Genomic DNA, 17,145 nt, shown 5'->3' with positions numbered 1-17,145 from the left:
ATCATCGTCAATCTTGCGCGGCGATTAGCGCGACAAGAAAATAATCCATTGAACACCACCACCCACTTTGTTCGGCGAGGTAGAGGAGGAGGTTTCGTGCAACGTATACATGCCCCTCCCTCTGCTTTGCAACGCCGCACTACTACACGCAAGTTTTCACACCATCCATTGGAAAAAGAGAAAAAGTGCGGCCTGGTTCGATCAAGCGACGCACTGTAAAGAATAGCGCGAAACAAAGCGAATTACAGTGCAGCTGACGAGGGCCTGGCGCTTACCTCCATCCGTTTGAAAGCAACGACCGTTTATCGCCTAAAAAAAAAAAGACTGCCTCGCTCTGTTTAGAGGGAACTAGGGGACAGACGTGGTATTACTATAGAAAAGAATACCCGGCTCTGGCGTACGAATCGCTGAAACTAAAAAAAAAATGGCCTTAACAAACAAACAAAAACCTGAGTGTTTTGGGCAACGACACTCGAAAGATAACTGCAATAATCCTGACGTAAGAAAAATACTGAGCCAAGCAGCTATAACAGCCAGTACGACGAAAGTGGAATCAAACTCTGGCGAGTCGATTTCGACAGAGGTGAAATAAATGCAAAAGGCGACCGTCTCGTGTGCGACGTCAGTGCGCGTTAAATAATTACCGGGTGGTCGAAATTAAAAGCCCTCCACTACGGCGTCTCAGATTGCCCTTGTGCAACTTCGGGCGTAAGTGCCCACACATCGTTAACGCTGCCATAGATTGCATAGTTGTAAAGAATCCCGAGCGAGATGAAGTGCCATTGCTTGGAATCAATTTAGCTGCTCCGTTGGGATCTGTTTTTTTTTTTCTGTCTGATACGTGCGGCCCCTTTTCAAAGTGAAATAAAGTTTAGTACTTGTCAGACCATTACTCGTTTTTTTTTTTGTAGGCATGTTCCGCCTGACTTAAACGCGCACAGCTTTTCGTGGATAACATACCCCAGCCCCCTCTTTATTTTTTTTTCCGAGCACATCTAGACCGCAATTATCAGTCCAGGAACTCGAACCGCGCCTTAGAATCAAATTAGTTGAACCGAAAGTGAAAGGCGTGGCGATCGGCACAAAAACCAGACAGGAAGACCCAACCCTAAGCAAGACAAATATAAGAGCAGCAAAAACGTCAAGCGCAAACCCCACTCAAAACACAGGTCGCCTTGACCAAGCGGAGAGAAAAGAACAAAAAAAAAAACCTCGGCCTCCACCAGCCTCCGCCGCACAACGCACCGCGGCAAAATCTAGAAAGAGGAGGAGAACGGGCCTCGTCAAGTGCAAAGAGGAAGAGAGGGGGAGAGAGGGAGTCGCCCTTCGACGCAGGCTCTCCAACACAACCCCGCCCACACAGACTACCTTCGACTACCCAGCCTTCGACTACCCAGCATGTAAGCAAGCCAGCGCACGCGCTTCAGGGGATGCCTGGCGCTCGGGGCAGCCATCATCTGCCTACGCACACGGACGCTCCGTCTCGAGATGAGCGTCCCGTCGTCGCCAGTCGGCGGCGCGAATTAAAAACAAAAAACTACACGAGGGTATGGAAGGTAGAGCAATAATTGCGCGACACCGTTACTTTCTCTCCGTTCTCTTCTTTCTACCCTTCCCTCGGCAAGCATCTCACGGCCGTATTCCGCGAAGAACAACAAGAAGGTCCGATCAGACAGAAAGAGAGGCCGACCGACGCTGCTGTTCGCGCGCGCATTATTTCTCACCTCTTCCAAAAGAAGCGTCGGCTTTCCTTTGTGCGTGCGCCTGTATCGCGGCGCAACAAGCGGGGGCTGCCCGTGGGTGTCGAACCCGACGAAGAAAGGAACGCACGGAGGGTGCGAAGTGTGCTTGTACTACATGTCTGCCGGTGCACACTGTCCTTGGAATATGAGTCTAGAGGCAATATGGAGAACGGAGGACGCGGGCTTTCCAGCACGAGACAGGAGACATCGAGCAACTGAATGCGGCCTCTATATTTTTCACACCGAATGCAACTTCACTGGAGCATGCGCCAGTGGGGAAACCGCCTATTTTTTTTTTTTTTCAAATTCCTGCACTGCAATCGAGAGAGGTCTACATTGCACGCCGTCGTCCTCAAGCGCAAGAGATCTCGCGGCCCGCGTCGTATTACGAATCCAATCTATAGATGCGCGCCCGCGACAATGTCCGCAATGCGTGGCCGGGCTCGGGTCTCGCCTTGCAATAACAACACCGAAGAAAGTAGCGCTTCATGAAAAGGTTTAATGCGGCGAAATCAAACGAAACAAAGCATAGCCCACAAAAGTTGCACCACTACGAACACAACCGACCTGAGCACCGTAATGCGACAATTCCGCCTTCACTCAACGCAGTTATTAGCGCAGAACTATGGAGGCGCATGGACGCGCGCTATACGCCGACAGACCGAAACAGCCATACGCGGATAACAGCAATAACCTCCCGAGACCCGCAGTGCAAACTCAAGTACCATTTGCTGCGTTTCCAACTTTCGGGTGTGTGTGTGTGCCGAGTATACGTATGTGTGTGTTAGTTGCTCATGAGTGCTAAAGTGCCTTGCCGTCTGCTGCTGAAGTGCACGTCAGTGCGCTTGTACTTTTGACGCCACGGTAAACAAAACTCTCCCTGCTCCCCCCCCTTCCTGAGAGCTTCTGAAAACGAGAAAAGCTATACGGCTTTAACATTACGCACTACAGTAGGATACAACTTTAAAAGATAGTAGTCGGTAACACTGACCCAATGTCCGCGGCGTCCTGTATTACTCCGCTGGCCAAACAATGGGAAATGAAATCAGCTTTTCTTCACTATCAAAAAATCTGAAGCTTATTTTTTTTTCTTGCGGTCAGTCTCTTGTTTACATAACAAGTAAAGTTACACCGGACTACTTTCTGGTCGTGGAGGAATTCACTGTGGCGGTGCTGAATGCGGCCGGAGCTTGACTGTATAGACTAAGGTTGTACACGAATACATATGCAGCAGCAGAGGTTCTAGTAGCAGCAGCGAAATATCCTTTTCACGGCGCTTAACCTGCTTCCATGGCTGCCGTTCGTGGGATTCCGTTGTGCAGTGATACTGCACACTAAACAATTTCTCACCCTTTAGGGTGTAAATCACCTGTCCCCAGACGAACACCCTTTTCTAATTGTTGGGTGCTAAAAAAGGGTGCAGAGATCAGCACCCTTAAGCTTGCATCCTGACATACTAGCATGGATAAAAGAATTTGACTCACCGTTCCCAATCAGTCGTCATTAATAATCAAATGTCTAACTTATTACCAGTTTCCTCAGGTGTGACCCAAGGATCCGTCCTATAGGGCCTCTTTTGTTTCTAATTTATATTAACGACCTACCTGAGAAATTAGATTGCCATATTCGGATGTTTGCCGACGATTGCGTTATTTACAAAACAGTTACTGACTCCGTTAACCAGCAACCGTTACCACTTTTCGTTCTTCAATAAACTCAGTTGCTAGTAAGCGCTTGTCTTGCCTTTGTCCCGACTTGGTTTCCCTGTTTCCCCAGCATGGACTATGGATTTTTATGGCGCAAGGTATTTCTGTTTGCTCAAGATGGGGTCAAGGCCCCATTTCCTCACCCAGATTGAGCCGAGCACCATACCAGGGGAAAGCTTGTACCCATTGTATCACCGGTGGGTACCCGGCGGCACTGGGGATCGAACCGCACACCTCCCGCATGCGAGGCGGATGCTCAACCACTAGACCACCGCTGCGGTTGTGAATGCTATCAGGGAAGAGCCTGCATGGACTTGACCAGCCCACGGGTGGGGGATCAATGACCGCAGAAGAGCAGCTACAACGTCCCGGTCGCTCGGCGTTCGCACGGGGAGTCAGACGTGCTGGTCGTCGGCTTCGGCGATTTTCAGCCGGAGCAGCGGAAGTTTCCGCCTGACCCTAGCAAGATCATCCCCAACGTGCACCGAAAGCTGTCGGGAACATCTGGACACCAGTTTTTTCCAAGGTGGGCCCGGTTAAACCCCCTTTTTGGGCAACACATGGCCCGATCGGGCCGGTGGCGCGGCTAGGCCTAACGGCCGAACCGGTACCCGGCACATCGGGGCCTCTGGCCACTGACGCCAGTATGGCTGCTACGCAAATCTCCTGCCGAGGCTACGACCCCGAGAACATGCACTGGACAACGATTCACCCAGCGGAAACCGCAGGCCCAGATTCGGCAAGATTTCGCAGCGCCGCGTTGAACGCCGCAGTGCTGCGCCGAGCGCAAGACCAAGCCTTAAAGCCGGCGTCCGTCGACGCGGCCGGCGTTCACGCCGGAAACCAGCAGTCACCCGCCCCGCGCGCGGCGGGCCGCAGTCGGCGACTGCTCACGAAGTGGAAACCGCCTGTTATTCCCAAGCCTGCTCCAGACGACTACGTCGTCGTCATCAAGCCCCGGACCCGCGTCTCGTTGTACGAGACTTTCCAGGAGACCGGCTACGGCCGGGCGTTCACGGCTCTCCTGGGCGCGCAACCCGCAACAGATCTTACCATAATACCGGTAAGAGAACAAAACCTCATTATTGTTCACACTGCGAAACCTGAGCTAGCCGACCGTATCATCGGCGAATTTGAACTTAATGGACCCGACGGGAAGGTCCCCCTTGTGGGGCACCTGCGCCAAGACGACAAGGACGTCTGCTACGGCGTCATTACCGTCCGTAACTCTGAAACTACGGACTCGCTCCGTACTAGGCTCCAATGGCGCTTCGGCACCATCGTGGAAGTGCGAAAATTTGGGACATCCAACAAAGCGAGACTGACTTTCGCCGGAACAGAGAAGCCACGTTTCGTGCACTACGACTCGGAGCTTGTACAAGTTAGGCCTTACCAGCGAACCATTCCAGCCTGCCGACATTGCGGTGTGGTCGGCCACCGCGTGGACGCCTGCCCCGGCGAGAGGCTGGACCGGTGCGGCCTGTGCGGACAGCAGGCTATACTCGTTGACGGGGAGCGGGCCCCTCACCAGTGCAACCCAAAGTGCTCAGTGTGCGGCGCGGCCCATGCCACGGGGGGCCCAGCGTGTACTGCTAAATATCGCGCTATCCAGCCCACGCAGGCCGAGCGCGGGCGTAAATCGAAGCGAAACCGACGCAAGCGTGGCAAGCGTCGCCCGGACAAGCTGAAGGCCAAGGCTGCCGACCAAGCCATGGGCCAGCCTGTGAATTCCTCTACTGGGAGCCAAGGGAAACCTCCAGCTGCGCCACCGCCGCCTCAAGCCGGTGCAGCGAAGCCCCTCGGACCTCCACAAAACGGCGGCTCCAAGACGTGGGCAACCGTTGTCAAGCAACACTCCCAGGTGAGCGGCGCCGGCAGGGCAGCTTCTCCCTTCGCTCCCCCTTCCCAATCCCAACAACGGCCAATCTCTGCCGAACAAAAAGAAATATCTGCTCTCCGCGAGCAGGTTGCAAATTTTCAAAAGCGCCTCGCAATAGCGGAGGCCCGCCAAAATTCCCCCAACCACACCTCTGCCTCACCCGCAGCAGAGGCAATGGAAAGCGACGCAACCCCTTCAGGACAGGCTGCGCATGCCCTCACGGCACTCGAGGCGAGAGTGAGCGCGCTCGAAACTCAAGTTAACAACAGAATATCCGCATTGGAAACGCAAATCAATGCCACACTTACGGCGGCACTCAACAAAATTAGCCACCTTGCGGCATCTATCCCGAACCTCATAACCGCTCAGTTCGCTCAACTCACCCGCGCTCCCAAGCGCGCTGGCCCGCTCAAAACCTCCGCAGGCCGGCAGCTCAAAGCGTCTAGGCGTCGAATCGCCGGGGAAGAAGAAGAGGTCCCCTGTGCCATCCTCAGTATAGAGAACGCTCCTCTCTTTGGAGCCACTGGCTCTCAAGCCTCCTCTCTCCAAACTCACAACTCTACCCTTGATCATGGCGGGCGCCCCTAGAAATAGGAAGCATCCGCGAAGCAATTCGATCCCTATTCAAATTGTACAGTGGAACTGTCGCGGATTCAAGGCACGCAGAAAGCGAGCCGATCTACGCCTTTTCCTTACAACGTTCCCAGAATTACCTGCTGTGGTGGCCCTTCAGGAGCCAGGAAATGGCGCCACCCTTGCCAGTTACACGGTGTACCAGCAGGATGCGCATAGCTGCCTCTGCGTACATAAAAATTACACGGCCTCCCAGGTTGACCTGGATCTTAGCGCTACTTTCTCCTATGTAATGGTGACGATCCTTCCGCTACGCAAACAGGACCCCCCATTGCACATACTCAACATTTACTGTCCCCCAAAGCTACCAAATGTTACATTCGCAGATATCTTCAGCCGGGCTTTGAAGGTCGCGAATCGGGATCCCCTCATAATCGTTGGGGACTTTAATGCTCCCAGCACCTTATGGGGGTACACACGTGAAGAGCAACGCGGACGCAAGTTGGCGGAGCTTGTTTCCACACTGGGCCTTACTCTTCACACGGATCCCGCGCAACCCACTCGTATAGGTAACTCCGTTACACGCGATACGTCTCCGGACCTCACCTTTACGAAAAATATTCGCTATGCAGATTGGAGGAACACCGAGGAATCCCTCGGTAGTGACCACTGCATAATTACCACTACAATCCATACCAAGCCACTCACAAGACCACAGACCAATGCAAAACTACCCGACTGGACCAAATTTAGGAACAGTTACACCAATCCTCAATCGATAATGGACCAAGGATACTCAACGTGGTCCCAACACCTAGTATCCCACTTGAAATCAGTCGAGCAAAATGTTCAACTCTCAGAGGCGAGCCCGGCGGTGGATAACCACCTCCTCCACCTCTGGGAGGCACGACACAGCCTAGTCCGCCGCTGGCGTCGTCAAAAACACAATCGGAAACTCAAAATTCGAATTGCGGATATCACCCAACAGGCGGCACAATACGCGGCCCAACTCGCCGACTCCAATTGGGTGCACCGATGCAACACTGCAGCTCGGCAAATGTCGAGTCGGAGTACGTGGCGCCTCTTCCGCGCTCTTATTGATCCGGCACAAACCCGTACTGAGACACAAAAACAGCTTCAAAGGGCTATACATAACTTCACTGGAGACACGGCCAAACTGGCCGATGCGCTCCGCGACCAATATTTGAGTATACACCAGGATCCCCGTGGTCAGGCGTACTCGTATGCAGGTTCCGAGAACGCGGATTTGGATCAACCGTTCCAGCTCCATGACCTAAAAGCGGCCCTGGCTAAAATGAAGCGAGGTACAGCACCAGGCCGGGACAAGGTGACGGTAAAGCTTATTGCCAACCTCCCAGATCCCGCCTACGAAACTCTCCTCGATTACTTCAACACTATCTGGATTGGAGGCACACCACTCCCCATAGATTGGAAAACGGCACTAGTAACTTTCATTCCCAAGCCAGGTAAAGCCATTAACACCGACAACCTCCGGCCCATCTCCCTCACTTCGTGTGTGGGGAAGCTGATGGAGACTATGGTCCGCGACAGATTGTCGGCTTTCCTGGAACAACAAAACATTTTCGCAGACACCATGTACGGTTTCCGCCCACACCGGTCCGCACAAGATGTCCTGTTGCAACTTCACAAGGAGATTCTCGACCCCGTCGAGCACCCCAGCAATGATAAAGTAGTCGTCGCACTTGACCTGCGGGGGGCTTTCGACAATGTGACACACGAGATCATCCTATCCCACTTGTCGCAAACACATTGTGGGCGCAATACTTTCAATTATATCAAAAAATTCCTTACAGATCGCCAATCCTATATCCGGCTACAAGACACAGAATATGGCCCATATCAACTTGGTACACGAGGGACCCCACAGGGAGCTGTCCTCTCGCCATTACTATTTAATCTGGCCATGATGAAGCTCCCTACCCAGCTGGCGGAGGTCGCCGGTGTGCAGCACGCTCTGTATGCGGACGACATCACCCTCTGGGCAACACAACAATCGGTTGGAGACATCGAGACCAACCTGCAACAAGCGGTAGCTATAGTGGACGAATACGCCCGTCGCTGTGGTCTTGAATGCTCCCCGAGCAAATCTGAATTTGTGCACATCCGCCCCAACTCAAAGTGCACAACCAAAATTGCCCTTTCCCTACTTAGCGGACCGATACCTGAACACGCGGAGATCCGGGTACTGGGGCTTTTCATTCATCATAGGCGCAAGATAGACACTACCCTAAACAAGTTACGTAAGGTGGGGGACCAGGTGGGTCGGATGCTCCGCCGGGTGTCCAATAAAAGGGGGGGACTACGATGCAAAGATGCCCTGCGGCTGGCCAATGCATTCGTGACCAGCCGGATTTTATATTCGGCTCCCTACCTCCACCTACGCAAATGCGATGAGAATGCCTTAGAGGTAGTTCTCCGCAAGATTTATAAGAGAGCGCTCGACCTCCCCATAACGACGTCCAACAAGCGTCTCCTCGGTCTGGGGATGACCAACACCTTTGGGGAGTTACGAGAAGCTCATCTTAACAATCAATACTTGCGCCTAAGCAAAACACCTGCGGGGAGCCGCCTTCTAACCCGCTTACACATTTCCTACGCAACACATACAGAAGAACGGGTCCGCATCCCTGAAGCCTGGCGCTTTGCACTCCAGGTGCGACCCCTTCCGAAGAACATGACTGCAGACACCCATGATGGTCGCCGTCTCGCGCGGGCGGAGGCTATTTCTCAACAATATGGCCACAAGCCAGGTGTCTTCTATGTGGATGCGGCCGGCCCGCGCCATGGAGGTTGGTACACGGCGGCCGTCATCCACCAAAACACTACAGTTCAGGGCCTTACTTTCCGTGCCCCAAACATTACATTTGCGGAAGAGATCGCCATTGCACTGGCCGCCGCAGATCCAGAGTCCCGAGTCATTATTACGGACTCCAGGGGCGCCTGCCGCAATATTGAGCAAGGGTACATTCCAGACCGTGCTTTCAAAATTCTCCACGCATGCGATTACACAGGGTTTCCGACCCATCGTACCATCGTGTGGGCTCCGGCTCATGCGGGTCTTGAGGGGAACGAGGCAGCCGACGCTGCCGCCCGCGCGCTTACTCACCGGGCGTCGCCTCATCCGCAGCCTGATCCGGAATTCAATTTCAATCCGGCCATCACCTTTAAAGAGATCACCTCTCTTTATCAAAATTTTCATGGTCTCTATCCCCCTCCCTGTAAAGGCCTCACCAGGGTGGAGGAGCGCTGGCTTCTCCGCCTCTATACCAATACTGTACTGTGCCCGGCAGTACTTAAGCACTTCAATTCTTCTTTCTCGGGCGCGTGCCCACACTGTGAGGAGGAGTTTTCGGACACCTACCACATGGTGTGGGCATGCCCTTCCAATCCTGCCTACCCACCCCACCTCCACCCCACTCGAGAGGCCTGGGAAGCTGCCCTGCGCGGCTGCTCCGAACTCCATGCCCAACAGGCATTGGTAGCTAGAGCCCGAGCCGCTGCGGAAGCTACAGGGATCCCGGACTAGGGCTCCCTCCTAGTGTTTGTAAGGGACGGGCCCTTTGGGCTCGCCCCATCGACCTCTCACTGTAAATAGAAATAAAAGTTTTCCTCCTCCTCCTCAACGTCCCGCATTAACGCCACAGTGCGCCGTTGTTACGTATACGGCAAAAACGCTAACACGACGAGGACAAACTGAAAAGAACGGACGAACGCATGTGTGCCTTCTGTTAACGCTATGCTGCATATACAGCAACTAAAGCCTCGCCGATTCACCAGCTCTCCATATATGTTCTACCAACACCGACCGCATGCTTACCCGCATTGCCCATGATTAACACGTCCCAGCGTGTTGCCATTCTTCTATGACCAGTTAGAATGTAGTTTTATTTTTTTCCGCACAGGCGAGAAATGCAGGGTGATCTAAATGTCACGATAGAATGATGCCGTTATGAAAAAGAAAAGCGTCCCATATCCTTGTGAAAGCCGCACAACGCTACTGCGTGCAACATTTCTGATGACTAAGCTATATTACTGTCTGCGTACCTATTGGATCACTCCGTATTCGCGATAGGCTCCCTCGCTGTCATTTTCTATGAATTAATGTATCACGCGTCAGGGAACGCCGCCTACAACCGGCAGCACCGTTCGAACTGTCGACCATAAATCCGGTAATCGTGATTCGCCAGATATTCGCCGCGCCTTCCTTTCACAAGGCAAAAAGGCCGCATACAAGCGACCCAGTGACGGCAACAGCCATCACTGGGCCGCTTGTATCCATACCGACAGCGACGGGAGACCTCGAGCCGCGAATAACGGAGCGATTTTGCCACCACCAGAACGTCCCAGAGACTTCGCGAAAGAACGCCATAGACGGCAGAATTCGGTACATTTTGTTCCCGCGCCTCTGTTCTCCCCAAACACACGAGGAGAAAGGAGGGGAGGGAGGGGCAGACTATCGATTCCCGCGAACAACACACTGTTCGCCGTTCCTTGGCTGAATTCCAGACAGGGTATAAGGGAATTACTCTCGCGTCTCCGTCGCCAGAAATTCATTATATTCGCGGATGCCACGCGCGGTGCCAAACTGTGCCAACGAGAAGACCCCCGAGAAAGCCGAAACAATCTGAAAGCAAGCGACAAAGGGCAGGAAGTGCGAGCATTCCGCCGTCCATCGCATCGACCTTGCGGAGAGAAATGTTCTAGACGCGGAACAGCCGCCGCTGGCACTACGCCCGGACGGCGTATACATGCATGCCCCCCACAGTCGGTCAGCGAGTCCGCGCGAAATTCGTCAGGCGACTGAAAAGCCCGCACCATGGGGCTGGCTAACCGCAAAAGACACAATGCGAGCCAGTTTTCGGTGGCACCGAACAATTATAAGCCTGCAAGTCGGCACGAATTCTTCTACCCTAAGGTAAAGCACTCGGTATGGATAACAGCTGACACAGTGTGTGTGTATAAACTTCAAATGAATATAACAAACTTCAAATGAATAAATCACCTTATTTAACGCCTGCATTAACGCGCCTCGCAAGATATCATCATCCTGACTCACTCACACCCTATTATGCTCGAACTGATACGTTCAAATTTTCCTTTTTTCCTCGGACAGTACCGGACTGGAACCGTGATGTGCTGACTGCAGTGTGACTAAAAATTGTATAAATGTGTACTTGTTTGTTCCTGTTTTGTTCATTATTATCTGTGTGTATACTAATGCCCCTCTGCTCGGACCCAAGGATCTGCAGTATGTAATAAATACATAAAGAATTTATATATATATATATATATATATATATATATATATATATATATATATATATATATATATATATATATATATATATTGGTTTAAGGGGGTTTAACGTCCCAAAGCGACTCAGGCTATGAGAGACGCCGTAGTGAGGGGCTCCGGAAATTTACACCACCTGGGATTCTTTAACGTGCACTGACATCGCACAGTACACGGGCCTCTAGAATTTCGCCTCCATCGAAATTCAATTGCCGCGGCCGGGATCGAACCCGCGTCTTACGGGCCAGCAGCCGAGCGCCACAACCACTCAGCCACCACGGCGGCTTTATATATATATATATATATATATATACATAATATTTTACATCTCTATCTTTTTTTTACATGTCGCATCTACCGTTTGCGTCGCCACTATATGCTCCTTACATAGAGCGAGTTTCGCTTGCGAATGTACAAGTCAAAATCGTATAAACGGGACATTTTATTATTTTAGCATCCAATGAACTTATTAACGTTAACACGTTAAGGAAGTCATTAACAGCGTCACGCCTCAGCGCTTCTCTGACGTGTATATACCTTCTACAAAATACAATAGCTAGGCGGGCGCAAAAGGTTCGCGCGGAATAAAATATTAGGACACCAACGGTATATACGTGGGCCGAAGAGAGTCAGCACTGCAATAAACATATGCCGAGATTACTCCTCCATGCGTACACTGATTACCTCTAATAAGGGGGCGGAAGTTGTACCACCGTAGGATAACGCCCTGAAGCTCAAACCCCCGGGTTCCTACACTGACGTCACGGGCTGGCAGCGCGACAAGTACTAACGGCCACATCGAACGCACTCTTCTACATAGAAACGAGCATACAAAGCAGCATGACGTAGTTCAGAACCTAAAAATTTCTCGAATGAACAACGCACGGCATCGCACAAAGGGTCCGCTTTAAAGGACGTTAATGGGTGTTTTAACGCTGACACAGAGGCGAGAAATGGCACTCTGAACATTACAGAGGGATGTAAAATTTAGTCTGGTTTATGGGGTGTACCGTCCGAGAGCGACTCAAGCTGTTAGGGACGCCGTAGTGGGAGGCTCTGGGTAATTTATTAGACTACCTGGGGTTCTTTAACGTTCACCGACACCGCACGCATCAAAATGCGACCGGCGCGGCCTGAATTTCGGGTCAGCAGTAGAGCACCATTTATCGCTGATCCATTGCGGCGGCACTGGAAGGATGTAAAGAAAAAAAATGATAGGTGTAACATAAGGAGAAAAGTGTGCACTAGAGACCAACCACAAGTTGATTGTGGTAAAGGACGGACGCACCGCCCTCGTGACGCTTTTTTGTGTTGCTCGCGCAAACAGTTTTCCTTTTCGCACCTTTAGACAGCGCGTTCCGCTTTGCCGACCAGCAGGAGTGGCACGGCGCTCCGAAAAGTTGGAAAGAGAGGACGTTGTAACGGGGAACTTTGAACTCGTGACACGACCTGTCAACGCCTGTCTCAAGCTCTCTAGAGTCACTGGAGCTTCATCTAGCGGGACAACGCAGCAGTACTGCATGCCGTCAGTTACTCAACGTTTTCGGACTCCCTTGACGCGCTTTCGAACGCAACGCAATGACGTAAATTCGTTCAACCAGGAAAGACAGCTGGGGCTGCACGGGTTGAAACACGCAACGGAAAGGGCGAGAAGAGGCAAGAGAGGGGTTAGCCAGCTGATAGAACGCTTTCTTACGAACGTGTTTTTACCGAGCGCGGATTTAGCTCTAACCCCCGATGCAGACGTCCGCGAGCGTACGGCGGTTAGAGCGCTCCGTAATCCAAGCACGGTCGTTCGTAACTGAACCGCAGGGATCCCCGGACTCACAGTCATTCTCCTCGTCGTATTTGAGCGCCTTGGAGATGAAGTCGAAGGCCTTTTTGTGGTGTTGCTTCTGTCGAATGAGCAGATAGGCGTCGGGCTCCCCACTGGCGGCCGCCATGACCTCGGTGCCATCCGCCGCCGTCAGATGGCTCTCGCGTTCGACGCCGCTGCTGCTGCCGCGCAAAACGAACGCGAACACCACCAGCACCTGGCTGCAGAGCCATCGTAGAAGCCAGAACACCACAAGCACCGGGTAGAAGACGTAAGCCAGGTTCCTCAGTGCCCCTCGGCGACCCGCCTCTGCTGCCGCGTCCTGTGTGCCGACGTCCTCGTCGTCGTTCGCGAAGCTGTTCTGCGGCACGGCGACGCTGGCAGCCATCTGCACGTCGCCATAACAAACCACTCGTCTGCTACTCCTCTCGTGCGCTCCTCCTCCCGCGAGCAGACGCCGGTGCGCTAGGGGGCGCCGCGGCGCGACGGACGTGTACGTAATCAACAGGACTTGTCGGGCTAGTTGGTTGATCATAATGCAAAAAAGACGAACTGCGCAACAAGAACACGGACGAAAGGGAGGCAGACACACACTAACGCAGACTTACAACTTTACTAAAGGAAGGAATACAAGGCAAATATATATAGCGATCCCCAACGCACTTCAAATCGGATCAATATGGCACTGCACAAAAATGAAGCAACGGGACTGTGTACCATGGTTCGAAAAGACGGAATTTTTGGCCAGATTGAATGACAAATCGGAGCGTCTCGTCGTCGAAACATTTTACATCGGCACTACGGACAACTGTGTTAGCAAGGCTTCCATTTCCTTATCATCCAAAGAATTTTCGTTTTTGCGGGGGCATGTGTAGCCTAGTGGCCTGTTTGTGCCCTGGTGATTGAGCAGTGCCTCCTGATGGCGTTTGATGCTTTCGTTGTTCATTTGATTAGCGATCTCAGTTTTGTTTCGGTTTTGTCATGGTTTGAGATGTTTTCCTACGCTTTGGATTTCATTCACCCCCCTTTTTTAAAACCGTTGTTGTCTTAAAATGTCCCGTCTTGCATCTTTTTGTTTTTTTTAAATGACTCGGTGCCTATTTTCACTGTTTTTGTGACGTAGCTTTTTGAGCTGATTCATGTTTTTTTTACCCTTTTGACCTGGTGCCTTTTTTTCACCGTTTTTTTGTTTTTGACGATGACCGATGTGGTTGTTTTTGTTTCCCGTTTTGTTTGCTTTCAAAAGGGGGAGTGCTTCGTCTCTTGGTTTTGGTGTCAGCACCTGCGCTTGTAAGCGGTTTGAGCTTCAGTGGTATCAGTTGGCTACAATGGTGTGGTTTTTGTTATGAATTTCCTTACTTTGCAGAACGCGTAATTCTCAAGTGTGCACTGTCGCTAAGCGTTCCTTTGCTTTTTGTTTTCATAGAAAGGGCCGGCCCGGTATAAGATTATCTTGTAAGCGGTTGGTTCTTGTGTGGTCTGTTTATCGCCTGGGCAGATTGTCACGTGCCATATTGATCAGATTTGAAGTGCGTTGGGGATCGCTATATATATTTGCCTTGTATTCCTTCCTTTAGTAAAGTTGTAAGTCTGCGTTAGTGTGTGTCTGCCTCCCTTTCGTCCGTGTTCTTGTTGCGCAGTTCGTCTTTTTTGCGTGTACGTAATGGGTCATGCCACATCTCGCGTCGGACCAATCGCGGGTCAATCTGACTGGCGGGCTCTGCGGCCGGCGTTTCGAGCGCCCAGTCGAACCGGCGCACCATGCCAAGCTCTGCCTGTACACGTTTCCAGCACGCCCTCGCCGGTTTAATCCTTGCGCCGGCGTGACGAAATTTCTTTTTGATATTTGTGTAGGGACAGCAGCCATCGATCGAGGCAGACGACGCGCGACTACGCCATCTGCGCCAAGCCGAGTCGCGATATAGCGGGTTTCTGGCTCGTCCGTGCACATGCATTGCTGCGTTCGGTTGCGTAAGTTGATTGTTCGCGCTGCTCCCGATTTTCAATTACGCCGCGAATGCTTCGGAAACACACAAAAAAAAGAAAGTGAGAAAGATCTTCAAACTTTTGTTCTGGCAATTAAACTTCCTGGATAACGCAAAGAAGTGCCGCTCCAGGGGCGTTCGTGGAAATCTAATGATCACTCATTAAAGACCTGGACGCTGCGTTACGTAACGGATTCGTGACCTGGCCTCGAACACGCTTGCTGTTCGCAACTTTACATTGCCCTACACGGATCCTCTTTCAGTGCGGGCAATTCGTGACGCGATATGAAAGGACGGCCATATAGCTACACTGTTTTATATACTACATATCTTGCTTTTTTGGCGCTTCTGTAGCGCACGTGTGAACACGTCGATTTCGTTGTTCTGCTCTGATTATTTCCAGGTATCTACCTTGAAGTGTTCACCACGCCCTACCTTGTAACGGTCCCCTGGGCCTCGTCAAGCTGCCTCGAGCAGCTTTTAGCCCAGGTGCCCCAACCAGTAAATATCTGGTTCAAATAAAACGATTTGATCCCACCTCCTCCCTACAAAGCCTAAGCAATGTGGAACCGCCGGTCGTCGCTTTCGCAACTCCATTATGAGCATGGGCGCCGCCCCCAAATAAAGAACAAAAAGTGCGCATCTATACTCCCGGTTAACTTCCTGTGGTTCTGCAGCCAAGGCTAGGCATGGAAGTGAAGGAGTTCGCCTTTGTCCGGTTCCATGGAGAATGGGTTACACGCTGTTGTTGGGGACAAAGGCACGTCTCCTTCCTTTTCGTGCCTAGCCTTGGCTGCAGAACCACAGAAAGTTGAACTGGCCTGCATTTAACGAGGATTCCAAGTGCGCATTAATGTCACATACGACTGTCTGGCCGTGGCCAACTGCAGAAAGTTGGTTTAGCTCGTGGTCACAGCTGAGAAATATACGACCTAGATAAAACACTCATCGCACGTAACCCGCGTACCATATATATGCTCGGCACAAAACTGCACTAAAGTAGGGCACGCTTTTAAACTCGGCGTTTACGAAGTACACTGCACAGAAAACAAAACTTCCGTGGTTTTTCCTTAGGAGCGGACCATACGTGGCATCACGGGCTACAGTTACCAGGCGGGCGTATATAGATGACCGACATCGCGACAGTGAACGACCTCTGCTTGAGGTTCACCGCGATGTCCAATAACGGAGGTGAAGTGATTTACGCCTGGTCCCCCCACCTGATGCTCAGTTTTCGACTTGCCTCAGGATCTTCAGGAAGATGGCGAGCAGTCTAGGTAGACGAGAACTGTTTGGTTAGACGAGGGCTCGAGAAAATCAAACCGCGTAGTTTACAACGAGGGGCAGTTTTCAAATGAAGCTTTTCTGAACTCCCGTGACGATATATATACATGCCTACAGCAATGTAAAAACAAAAAAACGCTGACACGTGCCACGACATCTAAACTAAATTTTAGCATCTAAACTGATGCTATAAAAGCTTAAAGCTCACTAGATATATTATCGAAATGAAGGCTGTATCGATGGCTTGCACTGACGTCATAGCAGCCGCCTTGTTGGTCCAATATACAACTGCTGTAAAAGCCTGCGTGGTAATCTGATGCGTTAATCTCCTCCTGCTCTGGTCTGTAACTTGAAAGGCGTCTGTGGTTCGTCAGCATGGCGCCTGTAATCTCATGTGAAAGCCATCTGTAGGCAATTTGCTTTAGAGCCTCTTATGTGCCTATATCGGGAAAAGAATATGAATTTTTGATTTCTTCTCAAGTTTGCCTGGTTCAATGCGCTATTTTCCTGGCGTGTCCATCCTTCGTTGACGGTTTTTTTTCCTGGGCTGTGCTCTTCTGTTTCTTTCTGTTTGTCAGATGCTCGCGTGTACTTATGCACTTGGCGATCCAAATAACGATATCAGTTGTAATTCAACGCTGCGTTGCGTCCGTTCTTCAGATATCAGTGCACCGTATTGTTTTTAACCATCCACTTTGGCACACGTACTATCGCGAAGAAATAAAATTAGCACTGTGACGTGTCAACCGAGCAGCAGATAGCAACTCTCGGAGCTGCAGTTAAGAAGATGCCGATAACAAAAGTTCCAGGCGTGTTCGCGAAGCC

The 17,145-nt window shown here is 51.5% G+C and overlaps 1 protein-coding gene across 1 annotated transcript in view; it reads right to left on the bottom strand.

The window, feature by feature from the left end:
• LOC144116061 (spastin-like) overlaps window positions 1-17,145 on the bottom strand; it is a 79,826-nt gene that overhangs the window by 50,358 nt on the left and 12,323 nt on the right. Inside the window, exon 3 of the mRNA XM_077650720.1 lies at window positions 13,064-13,439. Within this exon, the coding sequence (XP_077506846.1) occupies window positions 13,064-13,439 (376 nt within the window). The remainder of the gene's footprint in view (window positions 1-13,063; window positions 13,440-17,145) is intronic.

Source organism: Amblyomma americanum, chromosome 1 (genome assembly GCF_052857255.1).
Source record: "Amblyomma americanum isolate KBUSLIRL-KWMA chromosome 1, ASM5285725v1, whole genome shotgun sequence".
NCBI classification, from domain to species: Eukaryota; Metazoa; Arthropoda; class Arachnida; order Ixodida; family Ixodidae; genus Amblyomma; species Amblyomma americanum.
The sequence above is the reverse complement of the archived record's forward strand: the minus strand, read 5'-3'. Positions and strand labels throughout refer to the sequence as shown.